This window comes from Felis catus, chromosome C1 (assembly GCF_018350175.1).
Source record: "Felis catus isolate Fca126 chromosome C1, F.catus_Fca126_mat1.0, whole genome shotgun sequence".
Taxonomy (NCBI): domain Eukaryota; kingdom Metazoa; phylum Chordata; class Mammalia; order Carnivora; family Felidae; genus Felis; species Felis catus.
In genome coordinates, this window is record NC_058375.1 from 151396747 (window position 1) to 151422174 (window position 25428).

The following is a 25428-nucleotide window of genomic DNA, read 5'->3' on the forward strand; positions in this document are numbered from 1 at the left end:
CAAGAATCTGTTGCCTGTTCAAATGTGCTGTGGCAGGTCACATTCCCTGGGAAACAGACCCAGCAGGAGTTTTGTGGGCGAGCAGTTTTTCTGGGGTAGTATTAGGAGGGATGAGGCAGTGAGGGAAGGTGGGCTTCAGGGCAGTCAAAACACAAAACTCAGCCAACCCCCACAGGGAGCTCCGGAGCTGGATGGCCTGCAGAGTTGCCTTCATGTACCAGCCGGCTGGGTTTTACACAGAATGGAGTGGCCATTGGCTGTGGCAAGGCACGTCCCAGGGTGGGAGCTCAGCTGTGAGCTGTCAGCCGCTGGCACTCTGAGCAGCTGGCAGAGTGAGGGGTTCAGTCCTGAGGTGGGAGGTTCTGGGTGGCACGTCAGTGTCCACTACATATTCCAGCATGGAACTCAGGGCCTCTGTGCAGAAACTGGCCATTTTAACGAGACCTACAAATAATTAAGCACTAATTTTCTCTCACTTGAGAGATAAAATAATATCCTCTTAAAGGATAAATTTGCTCAGGCAGTCAATGCGTTAAAAGAAACAACATGGAGGTTAGGGGTAGAGCTTCGTTGCCCTTCTGATGCTTCTGCCTTCTTTTTGGAACTTCATTCGGGTAGCACCCTGAATCCCAGGCAAGCAGAGGAGGGGGTGACCTTTTGATGAATTCTGAGAAGACCTAGATTTAACAACTCCTTCTTCTGCCTTGTTCCTGGCATCGTTCTCCCTGCTTTTGTCGGGTCCTCAGTGTTCCAAATAGGATAGTGCCGGGCTCCTTGGGGGCAGCCAGTGGCTGTCCAGTCATACCCATATTTGCGTAATTGTAATTCTGAGGTACGATATTAGGAAGCTGTACACATTTAACCACATTTTCCAATTAACATTTACAAGTAATAAAGCTAAATAGTTTAATTTCCTTCTTGACCCTTCAGTCTAACGTGAGAGTGAGGAGAAGGGATACTATTTATTAGACTCCCTCAAAAAACACAACAATTCGTTATTGTGTGGAGTGCCAAAATTGCATAGAACTTAAGTTCAGAGATTGTCATTTTGGCCAGCTTTTCTTCAAAGGTATTAGAAGGGACAAACGCATATTATATTTGTGGTCAGAATGTAAGGAAATGAAACATGAATCAGAATTTGTTGACTTTAGTCAACCAGCATCCATCCTATGGAATTTTCACGGGTATGCGGTTCCAGTAGTGACAACTAGCATATCTTTTCTGGCCAAATTATGACACTAAATAATAACTGACTGCCCTAGATACAAAAGACCTGAGCACAAATGGCATAAAAGCATCAATTGTCTGGAATCCCCCCTTTGCATTACTTTTGTTCCATCGGCATCACGAAGAGGGTTTTCACCTATTTAATCCTATTCTCTGGGATTTACTCACCATCTCTCTTGGAGAGTTTGAAGTTACATAATGAGGCTTTACTCTTAGTCCTAAAGGGAAAGATTTCAAGGTTTTTCTTATGATGGCTCAGTGACTCATTTTACTGGAGCTTCAAAAACACCAGACGATGTGATGCTTCCCACACAGTATATTTTTTGCTAAATGGGAAATTACCATACTGCCGAGCAAGAGTGAGTGTGGAAAAGTCAGGCGATTCAAGTTCTAGAAAGGACTCTTCCACCAACTTTTGAGGAGAGCTTAGTCTTTGCTTCCTTATCTTTTCAGTGGGCACTCAGACTCGAGCAAACATTAGGAAGACAAACCGCTATAAAAAGTGGCATAGTGCTTTCAAAAAGGGTTGAAGCATTATGCAAATGCAGAACGCATATAAACACAAAGGAGTGTATGCAAGTGTAGGGTCACTGATGTCTTTATCAGTAAATATATCGGCATAGGAAAAAGTTTTTTTGTTAGACTTCACAAAAGGCAGTAATGCTTGGATCTTCTTTCGTACCTATGTTCATTCAACAATTATGCATTATACATTATACATAATTATTATGCATTAGCCATTTTTCTTGGCCTTATGAATGTGAAGATTAAAGGAAAGCATCCTCTGCCTTCAGGAGAGAAAGACAAACAGATTACTCAGTAGAGTTAATTCAATGATACTACATGCCTGGCATGTAAGCTTTCAATATGTTTTGCCTGAATACATAGCTTGGGTTGAAAAATGTTGCATATAATTTGACAAGGACATTTAATATATACCTTTAAGTACCATAACCACATTCAGCACATACGATTATGAACAACAATCTCTTGGCTTTTCAAAGATGTCATTGACCCAACATTTTGTGAAAATAGTTGTAACAAACCGACATCTTGTGCCATCTTACAGGGGGCATTTGGGGTAAAATGCTTATTCATTTCTGCAGTCAAATGAGTTGGGGCTCTGGTTCAGGGGCCCGATGACTGGAGTGAGGAGAATGGCATGTCAGGGAAGCCTTCCTTCTGGGAAGTAAAGAACCTGGGGTCTTCTGCAACTGCTCAGGGATCTCCATCAGGCAAAGATTCCTTTTGTTCTCTGAGCTGCCTTCCACTGGGAGTTGATACCAGAAAGAGTTGAGTGGTGTGCATTTTGTAATAACATCTTCTGTGTGCTGTTCCCCCCCAGAGAAACTCAGGGATTTAATTATGGGGATGGGACAGAGAATGGAAAAGTAGGTATTTCTCAAGTCCATTTTCCAAATCTCCATGACCCCAACATATTTCATTGATCTACTGATGCCCAACCTGACCTGTTTCATTGCTTTTCATATGTTCAAGATATAGCTAAGATGTTATGCATAAAATAAAATATTTTGGATAGAAATGATTAGCTAAATGTACACATGACCTAAAAAACCACGAAGTATTTAGTGTATTTAATTACCCATGACTTTTTAATATTTGAATGAATTCTTATGTTTCCCAAATTTAGAAAGGACATTCTGGGTGACAAACTTTATTTTCCATCCTCGCTGAAACTGTACTTCAAAGAATTATTGGCCTCCAAGGGAAGGAGCTCAGGTTTCTAGGACATTATTCTTTCTCCTGGCTATAAGAGTTTGACATTTTCCAGGCAAATGGGGCCGAAGTCCGGCAACCATTTTTAACACAGAATGCTTCTTTTAATACTATTGCTCGAGTCTTGCTGCAATAGCTGCTAGATGGTGTTTGCATATAACTAGATGGTGCTGTGGCAGGTGGCGGGTAAGAGCTTGGGATTTACAGTCAATAGATCCTTGGTCCCATCCTAACTCTGATGCTTGCCAGCAGTGCAGACCTTTTGCAAGCTATTCTATTTCCTCAACTGCGAAAAAAAAAAAAAAGAGATAATAATGCTCTCCTATCTTCTTTTCATTCTTTTCCCCCATAAGCATCAGGTCAGATAACATAGGTAAGATCCTCTCCCATAAAGGTACTTGATAACCCGTAGTTAAGATCGGCTAGAGGATAGTGGTGATGAAGGCGACCACACTGGCAGTGATGTGGTAGAGTTCGTGTTGGGTCCATTACCTACCATAGCAGACAAGTGCATAGTACTTGGCGTAGTCACTGAAACTTGCTGTGTAATATTGGCACCTTTCTTTCCTTAGATGGCAAGTAATGCACTTTTTGCTTGGAGGATAGCTTCCAATGCTAATTCTAGAGGAAAATGAAAATAAAACTAAGCTGAAATTTTGAGATTGTATTTATCAAAATGTACTACTCCATGTAAAATGACTAATTTACATATTGACATCAAACCCACTCTATTTTTCTCTTGCCAATATCATTTAAAGTGAAGGGGAATTACAGTATTTTGATGTAGCCTGATTTTCAATCATCTTTGCTTGAAGAGGCACCAGACTTGAGGGAGAAGCCCCCCCAGTTTCTCTGGGGTGGGAGAAATACCTAACACCTTGAATGGAAGTGAGGTAACCACTTCCCATAGCCATTCATCTCTCACATCTTACAAAGTGGTTGGCAATGCATAGTTCTTCATCTTTCCATCTCTCTTTTTGTACTCCCATGTAAAACATGCAAGGAAATCTGGCAGTCTCACCAAGAAAAGGGTCGCTGTTCTTATCATATATCTGGAAGGGGAAATTAGTAATAAGCAAATTGGAAATTAAAAAAAAACACAGTTTTTAAGTGCCTCCTGTGCCTTTCATTCTTTTCAGAAGGAAGTTTTGGTTCAGAGAAGCTCTTCCTGGGAATGCTTCCCTACCGGCATTCTTACATAAGCCAACATGGACCTACACCCTCTCCCCAGTAGAACCTTCTGCGTGGCTCCTGAAGGAGGTGGTTGTTTTTAATATACAGACTCCAAAACCTTACCCCAAACATTCAGAATCAGAATCTCATTTGGGGCAGACTAGATGGTATGATGCCAACATGGGTCAGGGTCAGAATCTGTTGTGACTGGTAAGATAATCTATGGCTGCTGCAGTGTTCTTTCTGCTGCTGCCCTTGATCTTGCCTTGGACATGGTAGAGGGGAGCCAGGGACATTGCTGGCGCCATAGAGGGATTCTCCCCAACAGATAAGAAGTCATGATACAGGAAGGAGCAGAGGAATGCAGCAGAGGGAAAATTTCTTATTTCCTTGGTTACAGTCTGCATTCATGTTCACATTTTGGTGTAATCTTGGAAATATTAAGTAGGCAGTTAACAGTAAGGGGATTAGGTCAGCATGCCCAGGTACAAATTCTGGCTATAACAGTATTGCCTGCCTCCTGAAGTTGTAGGGATTCAACAAAATTACATATGTAAAGCAGATAAAAACGTGCCTGGCATATAGCAGACTATCAGCCCATGGTAGCTATGCCTTTTACTTCTACATCAGAAAGGGCTGTTGAGGGCACCATTCATTTTTTCTCCCTTTTTAAAAATGTTCAGTGGGGCGAGGCCACCATTCCATTTGCCAAGGGGACAATTGGGCCAACTTAAACACTAATTTGGGAAGAGAGAGGAATTTTCTCCAATCCTAATAGGCTTATGCCAAGGTGAACCATGTTAAAAGAAATCACACAACATGGGAGTCAACGCCATACCTGGTACACAATAGGGACTTAATTAGTGTCTGCTAAGTGAATGAACATCATCAATTACCTCTAAATTTAGTTGAAGTATTTAGTATCATGTTTTTATCAGCATTAGAATTCCTTGGCTTTTCTTTCTGAAGACATTTTGAGTTAGCTAATATTTGGGGGGTGTATATTTTATACTGATGTGGGGTACAGTATGCTCCAAATGTTTTACCTTAATTCATATATTATTTTTATTACATTTATGCTTTAAAGATATTCTATGTATCCAAAGGACTCTGACATATTTTCATTCAAATTAATGTATACAAATACTAGAATGAATTGACATAAATTACCTATAGATATTTCTTCTTCCAGGGTAGCCTTCAAATTCATTGCTAGAATAAAACCTGAAATACATTCAGAAGCTATTAGATAAATATTTATAACTAAATGGTGATAGAATTTTTAGTACTAATAGAGTAAACAATGTAGTCCAATGTTCATCTAATGAAACTATATTAATTGGCACTTATGTAGATAAATCATTGCTGGTTATTAACTTATTTTTAAATGTCTATTTATTTTTGAGACAGAGACAGAGAGAGAGAGAATGAGTGAGGGAAGGGCAGACAGAGGGAGCATAGAGGATCTGAAGTGGGCTTTGTGCTGACAGCAGACAGCCTGAGGTGGGGCTCGAACTCACGAACGATGAGATCATGACCTGAGCCAAAGTTGGATGCTTAAGTGACTGAGCCACCCAGGTGCCCCAGTCATTGCTGTTTATACTGAATTTTATATACTTACTCTGACTTTCAAATCATAGGAGGATTAAAGTGTGCCAAATATTCTTTTTTTATTATAGGTATATTATATTCTGATTCATTATTTATGAGTTATACAAAATAAGCTAGGATATTGATTAATATCACCCCCTTCCTTACCATGATAAAGTTTACTGGTTTCTCTATGTTATATTATTTAATTCTGTTTGTGATTCTGAAGATATTTTGGATTTGTTTTATAGAAGCCCTGACAGAGAAGTTTGTTATAAATCCAGAAACGTATCCACACTATGACACAACACAAAGGGGCATGTTGATTTACCCAGATGCAAAAGAAGTCACAAGAGAACATACTTGTTACTTAAGTATCTGGGTCCCAGTTCTAACCTGTCTTAATATAGCCATGAAGTGGGAAATCCAATTTAGTGGCATGATTTTCACTCCTCTGTGAGTTCATCTGAATATCACGAAGAAACCGCCTTTTTTTTTTCCTTCAAGAAGAGCATAATAGACTGTAGAAAGTTAGGTTTAGTTACCAATTTTTAATTCTTGAGGCTGTTCAGTGGCTCAGGTACTACTATGTGTTCACTGTCATAAAAACCTTGCTACCCGCGAGTAAAAAGAAAAGGCAACAGAATGCCAATCACTCCTAGGATTAAATGTATCTTCTGACCCAGCATTTTTCTACATGACTTTACTGATTTCAACGGACTCTGATAGACTGATGGTCACTTGCACTTGCCTTCCCCCACATCATCTCAAACTACTAGGGAATAAAATACTCAGTATCTTTTCCAAACAGCACCACCCTCCCCCCACCCTCCCACAGCTTTCTTGTTCTGTCAAAGGCTTCACGATTGATTACCTTCCTCTGACACTTGCAGCAGAGTCCAGTTTGCCTTGCCTTTCCCTTTTCCTTCACTGCCACGAAGTCACCAAGTCTTGTTCAACCTCCATCTGTCTTTATGGTCTATCTACCCTTCCTCTCACTCACTTAACTAATATTTACAGAATTCCAGCTATGTGTCAGGCACTATGTCAAGTGCGAAGGACACACAAAGAAAGGAGGTGTAGCTTTTTCTTCAAAGAGTCCATATTTTATTGCCACTATACTAGTTTAAGTCTCTATCATTGCAGGCCTGGATTATGACCATAGCTGGGTCTCCCTGACTTTGGTTTCCCCTGAAGTCCTAACCCTGTTATGTCTGAAATTTGCCATCCACGTTTATCTCGTCACTCTTCTTACACTGGTGATTGTAATGACTGCTCCATATAATGTTCAAACTCCTTTGTCAAATGTTCCAAGAGTGCCATAAATCGACAACTGGTTTCCGACATGTTTTTATCCAGTGAGCCTGGACTAATGATTCCCCTTCTTTGCTCTTAGAATTACAGATAATGACAGGCAGGTTATAAGAAAGCACCCTGGATTTGGACTTTATTAGAAACAAGGGAAAGAAACTGTACATTCTTGACTAGAGAAGTTTGATCATAAAGGATTATTTTAAGATGATTTATTTAGATAGCACACAGGATGGACTGAGGAAAGAACTGGAAGGAAGAAGTCCCATGTTGAGATCACAATAAGAACCTTAGATTTAATATGTGTTAGGTTTGAATCCTAGTTCTGCTACTAATTAAATATGCAGTCTTGGCCATGTTAATTTCCAAGGGTCAGCTTTCTCATCTGTATAACCAGGGTAATTGTTTCTACTTTACAGTATATGGTATGAAGTAATTGCCCAAAAAACGATAGCTGGGGAGCCTGGGTGGCTCAGTTAGTTAAGCGTCTGACTCCTGACTTTGGCTCAGGTCAGGATCTCATGGTTCATGAGTTCAAGCCCCACGTTGGACTCTGTGTTGAGAGCACAGATCTGGCTTGGGATTCTCCCTCTCTCTCTGTCTCTCCCCCTGGCGCTCTCTCTCCCTCTCTCTCTTTCTCTCTCTCTCTCTCTCTCAAAATAAGTAAATAAACTTTTTTGTAAAGATAGCTGTTGTAGATAATAATCTTAAACTTCTATAACAGTGAATCACTACAAAAAACTTTCTGTATCTAAGGGCTGCCCTTCATGGACTTTTGAAGCTTGCTCATTTCTTCAAGTGCTAAAGAGTAAAATTTGTGTTTAAAAGTCGTTATTATTTCTAAAATTTTATACTTTTAATGTAATTATTTACCAAGTATCAGAAGAGAAGTGACTGCTGACTAAATATTCTTTCCTAAAAGAAATCATGTGAACTATTAAAGAATACACAATTTTAATGAAACCACAGCTGTCTGAACTACACTACAGAGTAAGTAACAAAAAATGCTTTTAACTAAGAGGTGGTACAGTATCATTTGTGGGTCCATCAGTGCCAATTAAAACCTGAATGGTGCATCATGCTTCATGCAATACTTACAGTGAATCCTGTGTTACTCTGAATATATTTATGGCCTCCCACTTGCCACTTGTAATTTGAATAGCATTTTCCTATAAAAAGACAAACATTATGTTGTGTGAAGCTGAGCGTTATTTGAGCAACCTCAACTGAATGATCTTTGAGGAGATAAATCTTGGAAGGAACATACCACAGTGTCTTTGATATAGTGAATATGTTTGTAGCCATCCTTGTCGCTAAATATTTTGTAGTATGAAATGGCATCATAGCTGAAAACTGGTGTTGAAACAAAGAACTGAAAGAAATGAACAGAGGTTATGTTCAAAAGACAAACCAAACTAAAACTATAGAATTTTTTATAAGCAGTGGATAGTTCATGATTATCGGAACCAGAATGTCCTGCCTCCCCTAGTGTCCATCAACCACATCTGAAATGCCATTCTTTCAGTTAGACAGCTTTTCTAGTAATTCTAACAGGCATTTGCACATTCCAACTGCTGCTTAATTGCTACTACATGCCCCTCTGTTTATAATGTTTAATTTGATTGAATGTCTATGCTTGGAGACACTGTGGTTTGGAACAGAGTTAAGAGAATCATAAATGAATGTTGCCATGTAGCCAAGTCTAACTTCAAAATGTGGTATTTGACCAAAGCATGACTCATGAAGGCTGATAGTTTTTTTGAGTTTTGATTTGTCGGATGCCAAGCACCTAATGCCAATGATTCAATGAAGACATTTTAAAGATGAAAATATCATGCCCTGCTAGTTACAGTTTTTCATGATGGAAAGAAACTTCTAGACCCAGGACAAGCAAGTAGGAGGTTTGCTCCTTGAGCTCAGAGAGCGAAGCAGACCTCATTACCCATCTCTGACCTCTTCCCAGGGACCCTACTGGTCATTTACTGGGAACTGGTGAATGACCTATGGAGGCCCTGACACTCAGCAAACCATACTTTCATATCCTTCATGGTATAGATAACTAAAATCCTGCAAAAGTCCTCAGACCAAATTTTAGTTAGTAGTTTCTCCCATAAAAAAAAAATAGCCTTGGGGCGCCTGGGTGGCTCAGGTCATGATCTCAAGTTCTTTCATGAGTTCGAGCCCATGTCCGGCTCCCTGCTGTCAATGTGGAGCCCACCTCGGGTTCTGTGTGTGTGTCTCTCTCTCTGTGCCCCTCCCCTGCTTGTGTTGTGTGTGTGTGTGTGTGTGTGTGTGTGTGAAAAACAAATAAACATAAAAAATTAAAAATATATATCCTTATCTTACATTTGTCAGCTTCTTTTTTCCTGGCCGTTGGGTTATAAAAGGAAGGTAAAAATGGTAAAATAGCTATGTGAGGATAGAGCTACTCTACATCACGGCCAGTAGATACTCCCACAAATAATCCCAAGCCAGCTCTCTCTAGCTGGAAGTGTTTCCACACAACAAGGAATCAAGATGTTTAACTCCTTCAGAATTGACCAAGCAACAACAACCAAACTATCAGTATCTTTTAGTTGCTGTAGGCCTTTTGCATGATGGTTTTTGACCAAATTGATGATTATGATTGCATGCTATTAAAATGTAACTTATTTGATGCGGTGTCTGTAGTGATCTGGGTAGGGTTCTCCAAAATTCACGTGAACCCAGAACCTCAGAATGTGACTATTATGGACTGTTTGTGTCTCCTTAAAACTCATATTTTGAAACCCTAATATGAATTAGGGCTAGTATTAGGAAGTGGGACATTGGGCAGGTAATTAGGATTAGATGAGGTCGTAAGGGTAGAACCTTATGGGATTAGTGCCCTCTACGAATCACCAGAGAGCTTGCTTCCCTTGCTCTGCTCTCCATCACTTGAGGATACAAGAAGTTGGTGGTCTCCAACCCAGAACAGAGCTCTCACGAGAACCCAACCATGCTGGCACCCTGGTCTAAGACCTTTAGCCTCCAGAAGTGTGAGAAATCAATTTCTGTTGTTTTTAAGCCACTCAGTCTATGGCACTTTGTCATAACAGCTCAAATGAAGGAAGATAATGACCTTATTTGCAGATATAATCAAAGTAAGAATTGAGATGTGACCATATTGGATTTGAGTGGGCCCCAAATCCAATGAATGGTGTCCTCATAAAAAGAGGGGGTACAAAGAAACACAGAGGGACACAGGGAAGAAAGCTTCATGGATGGGAGCAGAGATTGGGGAGATGGCTACAAGCCAATGGAGTCCTGCCAAGAGCCACCAGGAGGTGGAAGAGGAGAGGGAGTATTCTTCCTTGGAGGCTTCAGAGGGAGCAGGACCATGCTGACACCTTGACTTTGGGCTTACAGCCTCCAGGATGGCGACACAATGGATTTCTATTGTTTTAAGCCACCAAGTTTGTGGTGATTTGTCACATTGATCCCAGGAAACTAATACCCTGTCCTAAGTCTTAGCACTTTGGCATAGAATGGATGCCTTTCACAAAATGAAAAAAATGGGATAAGGAGAAACTGCTGTCTCCTTCCATGGTTCCTTTATGAGTTTCATTAATAATAAGACCAGCCTTGGTAGGATTCTGTGTATTGAGACTTGTGCCTCTAAATAAAATTAAGAGTGAATTGAGTGAAAAAGAGGCCCAGGGAAAAGAAATTCTGGTTTGCAATTTTGTGGATGGAATTTTGTTAGTATAAGTCTGACAAGCCGTTGTTTCATTTGAGAATGAAGCTTTGCCTTCTCAGACAAATGATGATAATCCTTACTTACTAGTAACCACTTTCCAATGCCTCCCTCTCACTCCTTAGGGTGAAAGACAAAAAACTGGCTGTGCATTGTTTTTACTACTAAAATGGAACCAGGGTCACAAAATATTTTAAGATGCCAGAGTAAAAACATAGTCTCCTCACACCTCTGGTTAGTAAGGAACTTTAAAAAAGGTTTTGTTCTGGATTAAAACTTAAAACTTTCATTTTCATTGAAAAAAAAAGGGCAGAGTGTTTGAAGATCTTAGAATCAGGCAAACAGGAAGACTATCTCCGCTAAGCAAAGAATGTTATCTTCTCCCCTTTTATTGCGCACACTGAGGACAGCTGCTTTAGATGAACAGGTAACTTGGGTGAGCTAAAGAGAGTGTGAAATATTTCCGCATTCACTTTCCCAGAGCTAGCTCCATAATGCATCCTGAGTTAAATGCGTCTTGCATCAAGTTACACCTGGACCCTAGAAAGCACAGGTAACTAGGTGGTCCTCAGTTTTAACAAGGCCTCTTCACAGTCTCTTTATCAGCTTAGATTTTCTGATAAATTACTCACCTCTATGTGCAAAGCCATTTAAACTGTTTTACTTGGAAGGTGAGATTATTTACCACCTGATAATTTCTTGCCATGGTTGGTAAACAACCCAAGGTCCTAGATATCAGAGGCTGATGCCTAAGTTGAGTCCACATTTGATGAAAAGCACAGACTTCCAAGCATCAAGCAGAAAACTCGTTTTTCCGGCAACCAATTCAGCCAACTTTATTTGTGAAATAAGGAAATAAAGGCTTACTTAAAAGTCAAAAAAAACCCCACAAGCTCATTTTTCTGAACAAAGGGGTTTTACTGACAGCAAAGGGAGGGGCCGTATTGCTTAATTATTTTAAAATAATTTAAATGCAGCATTGTAGTCTATGCTTTTAGTGTTCTCCAAATTTTACTGATTCAATACTACATTCTTTGATTAAATAGTTCTTTTTGTGGGTTCCCTACAGGGCAAAAAGAAATTTGTTTAAAGTGAACTCATGGTTTGTTATTTTTCTGATCAAATACCAAAGGAGATATTAGGCTACATCCCCCAAATTGAGACACTTGACTATCTCATGCTGGAGGAGAGAGAGTGATAGGTAAAGTTCTATTTGCTAGTTCCGTGCCCCGCACCGTAACAGGTCCATTGCTTTTAGCAAGTCCTTCAATCTTTTCTGATTCACAGGTGATTTCCAAAGGTGTTTTTCAGTTTAAATCTCCTTAATAAAATCTAAAGGAAGAACTTCTCCAATATCACTCTTTAATTTTATACTGATATGACTAGCCTGTATACTTTCTCTAAAAAGTTCATAGATATTACTTGAACAAATGTCTGAAAGGTTATTTCATACTCCTAGGTTTTTTCTGGGTAATTTTATTAAGTCACTGATTTGATTATAGGTCAAAGGAAGCTATCCAGCACATTATGACATATGACTTATAAGCATATGAAGCTATGGCCTGACTTTCAAAAGACATGTCAAAGCTTGTAAAATCTAATGACTTCTTCAAAGCAGCTGCCTTGGGAGAGTGTGAACTTACTCCTGAAAGCTATCACTACAAAGAAGTTTTGACAATACCTCTTTGGGTATTTAGAAAGTTTACTGACTATTTTAAATTTTAAGAGATTGAGATGAATACATTAAAAGATGATTTTTTTCCAATAGAATTCCAAAGCTACAGATGTTAAAATGATCTAGCACAGAATCATATGTTGCAGATACATAATACATTATTCACTAGATTTACTTTGGCATCATTTTTTAATGTAGGGATCTCATCTTCCCTCAAAGGATGTGTATGTGCCTCCACTGAGGGTATTTAAAGCAAGGCTCTACAGCTTTAGAAGGCAATTAATCAATTAATTAATTAATTCACTCTGCTCATGTTTGCTGAGATTACAAGGTTGTTGCTATACAGATTATAAAAATTGATAAGATACAAATGTTGACTCCAAGTTGCTTATAAATAAGAGATTTCAAAAGATGCAATCTAAAATATTTCAGAGTGTTTTGAACGCATGCAGCATTTTCAGAATAAATGTGCATGGATTCCAAAGATCACTTCTTTGAGAAGATTGTTGGTATCCTTGTTTATCTATTTGTAAAATCATGTCACTCATAATATTCTGCAGTAACTCTAGCTATATTATCATCACGGAGAATACAAGCAAAGGAAGTCTTAAAGTGTTCTTTGCCTCCAATCTTTACTGGAAATTTTATAATGAGAGTGAACTCAGATTAACTTCCCCTTTCCTCAAGTTTTCAAACAATGATCTAGGCATTGTCTTTTTGGAAGATGAGCTATGGATTGACCAAGATTCCAAAAATTTAGAAAATTCTGTCCTTCCACTGAATACTGCTGATTTTTCTTATGTTATTTAGTACAGTGGCAAAGAGTTCTTATGTTATTTAGAACTGAGATATCTTTAACTAAAGACAGAGTAAATATATGTAAGCTAAAATTGCTAACTCCAGAAAAATGTACAAGGAGTTTTTGACATCTGAAGATTTTTACTTTGCAATTTACCTTCTTTCTACCCATCTTAACTTTGAATTTTTATGAGTTATCATCTTACAATTAACTCTGAAGTCTTTATTGTCCTTGTATCATGGGTTAATGTGTTAAGCCAGGTCCTAAGGGTCTTCTTTTTCTTTGCTTGTGCTACTCAGAGAAACTGTGTTTTGTTTTGTTTTGTTTTTAAATCCAAATGCTAGTTGAATTCAATCATGTATTTGTAATAAATGGCAGCATCCATGCAACATTCACTTGGTCTCTGTCCTATTTTATATTCTTCAAATAGAATATTGTACACAATTGATAACTTTGTAAATCATGATTTTTTTTACACTAAAAATTCTTACAAATCACTGAAGAAGCCTATCCAAAAAATCTAGTGATCACAAACCATAACAAAATATACGATTTCCTATTTGATACCACTTAAACACTGGAAACGAATACATAATTCATTTATTCATTTCAGTTTATATGAAATTGAATAAGAGGCAGATTGTGTTTAAATTACTATGAATACCCAATGTATTTGGTTTTTCTGGATTCAACTGGCTAGTAAGTATTATTTTAAGTCGATCACGAATTGTAATTGCTTTTGAAAAACAGCCTTTATTTTGTTTAATAAGAATATTAATTATGAATATCAGAGAGTCAGTTGAAAAAGTTAAGGTTGTGACATGAGGACTATGATTTGTTCTCAATAGAATTTTAAATATATAGACATTAATTGTCTGGCACAAAACTGCTGAAAGGATCCCTACCTCTGTGTTTTTTTTACCTTGGTGTTTTTTCTATGAGACAAGTAGTGTCAGTTTGGATACATTTAAAAAAGTCCTTTGATGGCTGAGAATCTGTGAAGTGTCATTAAAATATAAGGAAAAGATAGCAAAATCATACTCCACCAGCCCATCCAGTTCTGCTTTCTTCTATATGCTCCTGGGTCTAAAAGAAAGAAAGATCACGTCAAGCACACTATTAGGAGAACAGTTTTTCCTAAACATAATCTGGGCATTTGAACCTGTTAAGCTGCCCACTCAGAGTGTACCATTGCTAATAGCCTAACTTCATACTTGAATTTAAGATGACCGTATTCAACATCTTATACATCAACACTATTGCATATACATGAGCAATCTAAGGGATGGATCTTACTGAAAACCTTTAATAATTCTGGTTGAATTTTCCATGAGGCAGTGCCTGGAATTATTTCATTTATGGAAGCTGAGCACAACCCAAGCACTTGGTGTCGTATAGTTTAAAAAGCCATTTCAGTGGTGTCTGGATGGCTCAGTCAGTTAAGTGTCTGACTCTTGGTTTCAGCTCAGTTGTGATCCCATGGTTTGTGGGTTCGAGCCCCCCAGGTCTGCTGACAACACAGAACCTGGCTTGGGAGTTCTCTCTCTCCTGTTCTCTCTGCCCCTCCCTCCACTCGCATGCCCACTCTCACTCTATCCTATTCCAAAAATAAACAAATAAACATTTTTTTAAAAAAGCATTTCACAGTGGAGTTTAGGTTAATTATTTTTCTTTTCTTAATCTTATTAAGTAGGTAGGAATCTTAAAATGTGCACAGAATCTTATTTTGGTGTACATTTTAGGATAGTATAATCATTTGTTGGTCAAAATTTAGTGGGCATAAAAGGATGAATAGGCTTTCCTAGACAAATAATTAGAGAAAGATCATTCTAGGTGAAATGAACAGCACAGAGACCAGGCCAGCTTAGTAGACCACAGGGGTGGTTCCATATGGCTGAGTGGAAGGTGACTATGGAAAAGAGTTCAAGAGGAAGGAAGATGTTTGGGTATCAGAATGATCTTGGAGAAACTTTTATGCCACCCTAGGAAGTTTAGATTCCCCTTCTAGACGAGCCCTTTGAAGGAGTTCAAAGTCACAATTCGGAAAATATAATTGTGAACCTGATACAGAGAATGGATTATAAGTCAGCAAGATAGAAAAAGGCAGAGAGATCAATTGGAAGGCTACTGGAATGTTTGGGAAAAAGGATGATAAAGGCCTTAATCTAGGTGTGGATAGCAAATATGGATCAGAGAAGATGTAGCCAGAGATATTTAAAAGTTCAAATCCTCAGAATAAATTTGAGGGTAAATGGTAACCAAAACCTCTGGTACAGATAAAAATTGCCTAAAGAGTAAGTTGAGAGTTAGGGTAGAGACTAGAAGATTATTAGCAATCATTTTCTCTGTTTGCTAAGACTATAGCTAGGCTACTTTTCCCAGGCCTGCTTCCAGTAAGATGTGGTCATGTGATAAATTCTAACCAATGGTGTGTGAGCAGAAGTGACTCATTCTACGTCTAGGCCTGACCTATATAAACCTATTATATGTGATCTTCCATTCTCTTTTCCATCCCCCAGTGGGATGTTGGTGATCAGGTTTGAATAACCTTGGACTAGCTTTGGAAGTCACTAGATGAAGACAGCACAAATGCCATCAACCTGGAAAAATTTTCTTTCTTCTTTTTTAAAAAAATTATTTATTTATTTTTGAGAGAGAGAGAGAGAGAGAGAGAGAGAGAGAGAGAGAGAGAGAAAACACAAGTGGGGGAGGGGCAGAGAGAGAGGGAGACACAGAATCTGAAGCAGGCCCCAGGCTCTGAGCTGTCAGTGCAGAGCCGGATGTGGGGCTTGAACTCACAAGCCATGATGACATCATGACCTGAGTTGAAGTCAGATGCTTAACAGACTGAGCCACACAGGTGCCCCCCCAAATTTCTATTGTATTAATTGTATTGTATTGTATTGTATTGTATTGTATTGTATTGTAATAATAAGAAGGGTCTTATTGGTGTTCTAGCAGTTAGCCTACCTTACAAACACATTAATTTGGAGATTAGTAAGATTTATAGACAAATCATAAAAAGAAGAGCTGAAAACAAAAGGTCAGTGAAGTAGAAAGGGAACCATGAGAGAAGGTACTGTCATAAAAAGCAAGGGAATAATAAATTTTAAGGCACAGCTTTGTTGTCTAACACGACACTTTGCAGTTCTTATCTGAAAATGTGTTCCATGTATTTATCAAATTATTTTGAAACAGAGGTTGCTTTGAAATCCTAAGGTTAATTAAACCTGGTATTCTAAATTTAATCACTGTTTTGGGCCGTAAAGTTAAAGTTTATATCCAAGGAATTCCACATCTCCTTGAATAAGCAGCTTTTATATTCTGTCAGTTTAGATTAAAGTTGACCCTGATTTTTATAAATTAGAATTTCAGATTCCAAAGCAATTACTGTTTTTAAATGCCTAGTTTTAAGAACTAAAATCTTAGTCTAAATGACTGATCTTACAGTTTAAAAGTAATAAGTAAAATCAACAATTCCTAATACCTAGATTCAATAAAAACATTGAAGATATATTCATCCCAAGCTGATTTATCAGATGAATGGTTTCTAATTAACTACCACAATCAAGTTTATTCTTTTTTTCCCCCCTATGGTACTGCATTGAAGCCAAAATCTTTCTGTTTTGTATAGAAAAATATAAATAAGATATAAAAAAAAAAGCTTCTAGCATATTCCATCAAAATTAGTCAAGCTTCTTACAGAGTAGTGATTTAAAAAAATATTTTTAGCCCAAGTAATGTTGACTATAATAGTCCTGATATATTTCCAAATAGATTCATATGACTCTTTTCTTGCAAAACATAGTGTCCTAATTTCAAGAAGGAATTTAGTGATTTACTTTGATTCCTCTGTGCTTTCTTTCTTGCTTGATAAAAAAAGGTTTATTCTATATTTGGTTTAATGAAACATGTCTTCATAATTAGAAGTCTTATGAAATGTATCCATCAAATTTCCTATTTAAAGAAAACATTTTGTGTGTCTGAGTCTCTAATAGGAGTACTTATGAACAGGCTCATTTTAAAGCATTTAGATTGGTGGAGTACTTTTCTAATGCATTAATTTAACAGATTATGTTTGGATTTGAACAATAGAAACAATTAAAACTCAACAATAAATCTGTGCTTAATTTTCAAGTTTTCCCTTCCTAAAATTAGCACAGTATTTCTATTGTATTAACCCACTGAATTACTGCAAGATAACAGGATAGCAGGGTAGTTTGACCTGATATTTCATGTCATATTCTCAATTATCTGCTTTTAAATTTTACAATGGGAATGTTTGGCTTTCTTTTGATGACATCAATTTCCTTCAAAATTTCTATTTTTCTATTTTTACATTGAATAGACATAACACCGTTGGCATTTTTGTTTTATTTTTTTATCTATTTCTTTTTTTAATGTTTATTTATTTTTGAGAGAGACAGAGACATAATGCGAGTGGGTTGGGGCAGTGAGAGAGGGAGACAACAGAATCTGAAACAGGCTCCAAGCTCTGAGCTGTCAGCACAGAGCCCGACACGGGGCTCAAACTCACGAGCCGCGAGATCATGACCAGAGCCGAAGTTGGACACTAAGCCGACTGAGCCACCCAGGCACCCCTCTGTTTTGTTTTAAGTAGAATATATCTATTTCCCTAAAGACCCATCTTATCTTCTCATCTTCATCATTTTGGGTTTTGTTGACTACCAATCTTATATTCTCAAAAGGATGGAATTTCATCCTAACTCAGAACCAGATACCTTATTTTTCCAATATTACATAGTTTCATTTAGTCTTTTTCTCCATTCAGTTTCAATGCTAAAGTCATTCAAGAAAACAAGGAGTCTATTACTTATTTAATAAAAATAATGGACTGTGAATAAAGGGTTGTTTTTGTTTTGTTTTGTTTTGCAAAGCAATCAAGAGTTGAATGCAGTAATTCTGGCTTTATACTACAAAATGTTAGCGATAAATAAGTCCTCCCTCATACACTTTCATCTTCAGAAATACACCTCTGTGGGTTTAATATGACCTACCTTTGGACAATCCCATGTCTGCCAGCCTTCTCTGAAATCACATATAGACAGAACTGAAACATTCTGGATTCTTTTCAGCCACTGGAAACATATTCGTTCATCAGTAACCCATGTGAGCCAACTGAAATAATAATCACTGCAAATAAACCAAAACAACAGTCACTACCATAAACCAGTATGATGTCAAATAATTTCTCAAGTTCTGTTTTCTCAAGGATGTATTTTGTTATTATGAAATATCTAGTCCATAGATAAAGAAGGTAGAACTTTCCCTTCTCTTTAGAGAAAGTTTAAATATACTTGCTGACTCTTAAACAACATCTATAAGACAGTTGGTTCATCTAATGGAATTACTTTATATTCGAGCTTTCTCCTCATTTTGGACTTTTATATCTTGGGAAACATTTTAAGACATGAGGCCAAAGCTATTGGTCAATATAGAGGGGGGGAAAGCATTTAACTGGTTATTTTGCATGAGTAGACTCAATTTTTCACTTTTTAAGTGGTTGAGAGAGAGACAAGTGTGATAAATGCCCATCTTTCTCTCCAGGCAGTTTGTATTAGAGGCCTCGTTTTAACTGTGACCAGGGTCAGGGGTTGAAATTCAGGTTTAGTATCATAATCAGAGATGATGTACACTAAGTAACTCTATTAGTGCTTGGCACATAGTTGGTGTCAATGAATGGCAGCAACTATCACTCGGCTCTGAGAATGAACCTATAGATGGAGAACATCAATGTAAATAAACCACAGAATTCTGGACATTGATATAAAAGAAATCACAGAACTGGAAGGGTCTCTGGCTCAGATTCTGGTTTTACCTCCTAGTAGTGCTACTGCGTAAGGCTGCTTACTTGACATATCTGTGCCCCTGTTTCTTTATCAAATGGGAGGGAATAACAGTATTACCAAACGTAGAGCTTGCTGTAGAGTTGGCTGAGTGTGCTTAAAGTTCCTGAGAATTCTGCCTGCTCCATGGTAAGTGCTGAGAAAATGTTAGCTATTACTATTAAATTGTTAGTATTTTACAGATGCTCCTCTTGACTCCTTATACAGTACCCTTTCTATCATTCATTTGCTTCCTAAGGAGAATGACAGTTGAAAGAAAGAAAGAAAGAAAGAAAGAAAGAAAGAAAGAAAGAAAGAAAGAAAGAAAGAGAAAGAAAGATGTATTTAGTCTAAGTTTCCATCAACTAGATTGGTGGTAGTTGGGGGAAGTAATGGATCATCCCCCCAAATAAAGCCATTTTAAATTATCCAAGAGGGGTGCCTGGGTGGCTCAGTCAGTTGAGCGCCCGGCTTTGGCTCAGGTCATGATCTCACGGTTTTTGAGTTCGAGCCCCGCGTCGGGCTCTGTGCTGACAGCTTGGAGCCTGGAGCCTGTTTCCGATTCTGTGTCTCCCTCTCTCTCTGCTCCTCCCCTGCTCGTGCTCTTTCTCTTTCACTCTCTCTCTCTCTCTCAAAAATAAATAAACATTAAATAACATTTAAATTATCCAAGAGTAGATTCACCCTGGCAAGGCCCCACAGAGGCCTCTGCTGAGGTTCTCTTTCCTGTCAGTGATCAATCATTCTGCCCTGGCCGACTCTCCTGCAAGGGGCAGCATGCCCTGGCCTGTTAGGGTTTGGGAAGTAGTGAGGAGGCCCACCAGGCTGGGTGTGGGCGACCTCTTACCTTGATCTGCTTCAACCATAATGACCACAGAGGACTGATGGAGGGTTGGAAGGGTTGCTACAATCAGAACTAATCAGACAGGATCTACATATGGCCCCAAGCTGGGGGAGTGAGACTGATTCATGTCCCTGTCTCCTTACAGTGAATCCCAAACAGATAATTGTACAACCAGATAATTGTGAACAGACTGCATCCTAGTAAAAATTGCTAATATTTGGAGAGGGTTGGCCTCTTGTTAGTCATGCATATGTGATCAAACATGATCCATAAACCCTGGGCTTGAGAGAACGTAGACCAGACTTGAAACAAGACAGGCTGAGAACATATATGAATTTTATTATTTGCCCACTGATCCCAAGTTTACATTCACACATCTGAGGGGAGTATCACTTAGATTGATCGCTCTGATCATCCTTACATGTGTGAAAGGGGCTGACACTTTAAAATCAATTTAAGAAATGTCATTTTTAATTTGGTTACGTATTTAGGTTTACATGCCAATTTTATTTATTTATTTCTGCTTAGAGGACACATATCATAAACTCACTAGAAAAGAAGTGTAAATCTCAGCTAAGAAATTTAAGTGTTAAAATTCAGGTTAAGGTGGAAAGAGGGCATCTGGGCTTGCCCTACCTTGATGCTATCATTGCTGGAACTGGCACTTCTATGGGACCTATATGTTCAGGGTGAGTGGCATCGATAATAAATAACCGAACAACAGGATTCTTAGCTCCAGCCTGCCGAAAAAATGGAGATTATATGCTCATAAATTTTTAATTATGACTAAGACATTAAAGACACTTTAGGAGTTTAGGCATTTTTTATAAGCTTACAATATTAAGTATATCATTGTTGAAAACATTTGAATTATAACACGACCAGGAATTTCATTTCGATTTTACTTGCAGGGCAATTACAAATATTATGTCAACCAGAGTGAAGACACATATTTTAAGTGATTAATGAGAGAGCTTTGATTCGTAGGGGAAAATAATTTGGATACGAAAATGCAGTGCCATAATTGATATTCTCTTTTCTGACTTTCAAGACAGATATTTCTTCTTCTTCTTCTTCTTCTTCTTCTTCTTCTTCTTCTTCTTCTTAGCATAATTATTATAATCACTTCTCCCTGTACTGGAAGGAGTGCAGGGGGGAAGACAGTATAAACAATAAATAACAGAAGATATTTTTTGCTTTTTGCCCTATAATTTGGTCTAGGACAATCATCAGTCGGTCTCCTAGCTGGTTACATTACTACTGTTATCATCCCCCCCAAATTAGGGAAATGTCACCTCCAAATAAAGTGACTGTAGAATTTGCACTTTTCTTGTTTTGTACTTTCTGTGCTATTATACACCCTAAATTTACATGACAGTGTAGTTCACACCCAGACAGCTTCTTAGAGTTCCTGTTATTTTAACACAGAAAAAGAGAGTCTTATAATTGTCAAACAATTTAAGTCCACAGAGTTCAGGTTCACAGCCTTAAATGACTCCATGCCATTTGGATTTATCTAAAGAACTGTCCAGGCTCTCCTCTGACCTCCTGTTTCACTGTGAAGCTTAGCTGGGACTTCTGGTTTCTTTTGAGTTGCCTCACCTCTCAGCTTGATGTCAGATGTTTCAACAACTCTAGTCTTCAAGGAAAACATGAAAATTTGGGTCCCAACTTCTCTGTCGGTGTCAGTTAGTCCTCAGCTCTGGGTTCCTCCATTTCTTCCTGCTGCCTTACACCCTCTTGAAGATCCAAATTCTTTTACGTCTTGGGTCCCAAGTGCCACTTCTCTTACTTCCAAACATCTTCAGTCTTTCAGACTTTATATACAGCCGTTGAGGGGTCTCCTACCTAAACATGCATCTCCTATCCATTATCTTTTATCACATGACTTTTAACATAAATTTTAGACTATCTGGAATTTCTAGTTCTCTATCTATACCCACTGTGACTCGCATCAGAAACCACTTGTGTGTACACATATCCATAGAGGGACCCACTGGGTCCATCTGTAACAGTGTTCTCTTTGGCAAGTAAACACAACAGGGACCAAAGAACAAAGAACTATTTTCTACAGCCACTTCCATTCCTTGTAAAAGAGGAGAATTTATTATTTGATCCTTTTTCAGATTTTTTGCCTAAGTCAAATTAGGATACGGCGCTTCTCCACTGTGACCTTGCTGTTCTCCTACTATACATACAGGAGCCCTCTCTTCAGACATGGGACTGAATGAAAAGTGTTTCACTCAGAATTCTAGAATGGTTATACAAGAAACATTGGGTTCATTCCATGTCTAATTTCCTCAAGGAAGACACTAGATTCACACACTTAACCTACCTTATATGTCCAGAAAAGATCACAACTCATGCCTGCTTCTACCTGACAGGAACATCAAGTTCAACATTTGTATTTTCCATTCTAGTTCGCATTTACATGAGAATTCAAGAAGGAATTGCAAAACAGAACTTTACCCTGAATTTGGAGCATGAAAGATGAAAAATTAAAATTAAGTTAAGCTTGTTTTTCCTCCATAATCTAGACCATATGTTTTTCAAAGATTCTGCGATGGATTTTGCAAAGACTACTTCATCCAGCACAACCAGATGTCCAAAGCAACAGATGTCCACATAAATAATAGAGCACAGTACAATGTTTGCCTTACAATGCACAAGGATAAGAAGCTCTCCAAACTTGTTGATCCCACCTCTATTCATGGTGTTGGTTGCTCATTTTGACACCAGAGGAATGGAAGCATCTGTTGAAAGTACTCAACATACCTTGGGGTATGGAATATTTATTGTTCTAGGATATTGTTCATCACCATAATAGGAATAGGCAATAACTGGTATCTCGGTATCATTAAATTCTGCATATGCCAAAAATTTTCCATTAGGAGACCACCAGAGAGCGTATTTTGTAGCAAGCATTTCCTCTGAAAAATAAAATACAAGCATACAAATAACCGTTATGGCTTACTCTGAAAAATATTGCAAATTCTTCAAAATATATTGTATTAGCCATTTACTGACTGCAATAATTTATTTAATGTGGGTGTGACATATGCCAAAATTTGGTTATTAAAAAAGATAAATAATCTGAGTTTAAAGGCATAGCCTAACTTATACCTCATTTCAAACATCAATCAGTCTGCGTAGGAATTGATATTAATCAGAAATGTAATTCTTTAAGTAAATTAATTAAGCATTTCAACAATAAATGATTTTTCCCTTGGGGCAGCTTCTGGTTTTTATAGTCACCTAATGTAGCCCAAACAAGGAGAACTGTAATTACACTACAAGAGTGACATAAGGGTTAGATGTTGACTTTTTCTCCTAGGAATATTTAAAAAAACAAACAAAAAAAAACCCCAAAAAACAAAAAAACACAAAAAAACAAAAACAGTTCAGTTATATAATTTTTAATAAAGGCAAGAACTATGAGACTTCTTAAAGTCCAGTTAGGTCCTGGATCCTACACGGCCTACAAAGAGGACACAATTCACAAAAGTATCAAAAACTAGGAATATTTCTCTGCAAAATTATGTAGACAGTTGTCTAGTTTTGGAAGAAAGATTTATTCCTCAAGAAAAAAGAAACCTGAGGAAATGTACCAACACAGCATCTAAGGACCACAAGCTTCTTGAAATGTAAATTATTACTACCACTTTATAATGCTCATGAAAATCAGCTCTACCAGCCTGATCATTAGATTTTGTTCTTTGAGAACATGTACATCCTGTTCATAACCTGATAACAGCTTTCAGAAATGCCACCATTCATCTCGGTAACATACCACTTGTCTAAACTTTACTAAATATATGCAATTATTTTCAATTAAAAGCCTAAAACAGCAACGGTAGAAAAGGAATATGATTTACCTTCATAAACCCAGTCTGGGATCCCATTGAATATTTTATTTTCTCTTCCATTAAATGTTATTTGAAAAGGTGGGTCTTCTGGTCTTTGTTTCAAATAGATATTGTTTTGATAGACATATGCCTAGAAGTGGTGGTAAGTTAGTTAATAAGGAGAATTCCATAAGAAATACAATAAAGCCTGTAAACTTGTTTTAATTATTTACCTAATACCTTCAAAATGCATGGTAATCCAGATGCAAGAAGGAATCACAACTAAAGTATCATTTTAATAGGTCAAAAAACCAACCAGCTCACATTAACATCAGTTATGATTTTTAAAGTCTATCAAATAAAGCATAAAGTTTACCATATATTTGTTGTTTTATTACTCAAATAAATAATTGTACATATTAACAGAAAGTCAAATAAATCTTTGAATATTAATAGCTAGCCAGATCTAATCTTTATTTAGAGTCCTTAAATAAGAGCTTGGACAAAATTTCATGTTGTCTGAAGCTAGTCTGGGAAACTTGTGAAAACCATATTTTTCCTCAGCTTTCTGGCACAACGCATTCTGGCTGAGTATGAGGATAAAGTTTTTGACTGCGATATTTAAAGAAGTCTATCCATGAGCTTGAGATTTTGCGGAATTCTCAGATGAGTTTCAATTTATCAAAACTCTTCCCGTTTTTAACCACTAAAATAGTCATGAATTTTTTTTTTTCCTTTCAGGCAGGGAAATTTAACAAAGGCCAAAATCAAATGGCTCCTCTTTTATTTAAATGATTAAACACTTCTATAATTTAAACACTTACTAATTTACTCCCAACAGGCGACCAGCATAAATACTGAATTGGACGAGGAAGCTCATTTCTTCTTACAAACTGTCTAGAAGGAAAAAAAAAAAAAAAAGGAAGAAAAAATAATAATAAACCTTGCTGTTCAAGGGGGAAAAAAAGCATCTTTACAAACAGAAAAAAGTAAAGAATAAAAATGAAGGATCGTCCTCAGCTTCCTCAAACCTAACGGAAAGAATGTGACAAAATGGCACTGGAGGCATCGGGTTCTGGTAGCAGTTCTTTACCAGTTACTTAAGTCACTTAATTTCTCTGGGTCTCAGTTTTCTGACCTTTGTAATGAAGTGAATTAAAGATTTATTAAGGATTTATAGACTGTGAAAGTGGGACTATCTCTAGACATTATCTGGTGGAACACCCTCATTAAAAAAAATAAATAAACGTGAGGTTAGAGAGATACGACTTTTTAAAATCACATCGCTGATTCTTGGCCGACCCTAATTAAACTCAAGTCTCCTAACCCTCAGGACTGTAAAATTTGTACACATCAGGCTGAGATGGTCGATGAAGTGCCTTCCAGCTCTAAAATGCTATAGCTGTGCTGAAGTTTAATATGTGCTCTTCCACATTCTCATTTACAACCCCCATCTCTGTGAATGCATATGCATTTCAAATTTTTGAAAATAAGATGCCATTTGACAATCTCCCCAGGGATCTGACTTGAAATCAGAAAAGGAAAGGAACATCTGATCTCAAACTAAACTGAAAAACAGATCATACACTGGGCAGTATGCCTTAAGCTTGCAAAGTTCTCCACCCATGGGGAAATTTCAAATATCTTATTGGCCAAAAATCTCACT

General features: G+C 37.6%; 1 protein-coding gene across 2 annotated transcripts in view; it reads right to left on the reverse strand.

The window, feature by feature from the left end:
• The window catches only part of FAP (fibroblast activation protein alpha), a 73911-nt gene that overhangs the window by 24272 nt on the left and 24211 nt on the right, over positions 1-25428 (reverse strand). For both annotated transcript variants that reach the window (XM_011285347.3, XM_019838169.1), the window contains 10 exons: positions 24587-24659; positions 23793-23913; positions 22693-22847; positions 20554-20657; positions 18246-18381; positions 14269-14313; positions 8306-8410; positions 8137-8207; positions 5308-5361; positions 3461-3585 (listed from right to left, as the gene is read on the reverse strand). In XM_011285347.3, coding sequence (XP_011283649.1) covers positions 3461-3585; positions 5308-5361; positions 8137-8207; positions 8306-8410; positions 14269-14313; positions 18246-18381; positions 20554-20657; positions 22693-22847; positions 23793-23913; positions 24587-24659 — 989 coding nt within the window. The remainder of the gene's footprint in view (positions 1-3460; positions 3586-5307; positions 5362-8136; positions 8208-8305; positions 8411-14268; positions 14314-18245; positions 18382-20553; positions 20658-22692; positions 22848-23792; positions 23914-24586; positions 24660-25428) is intronic.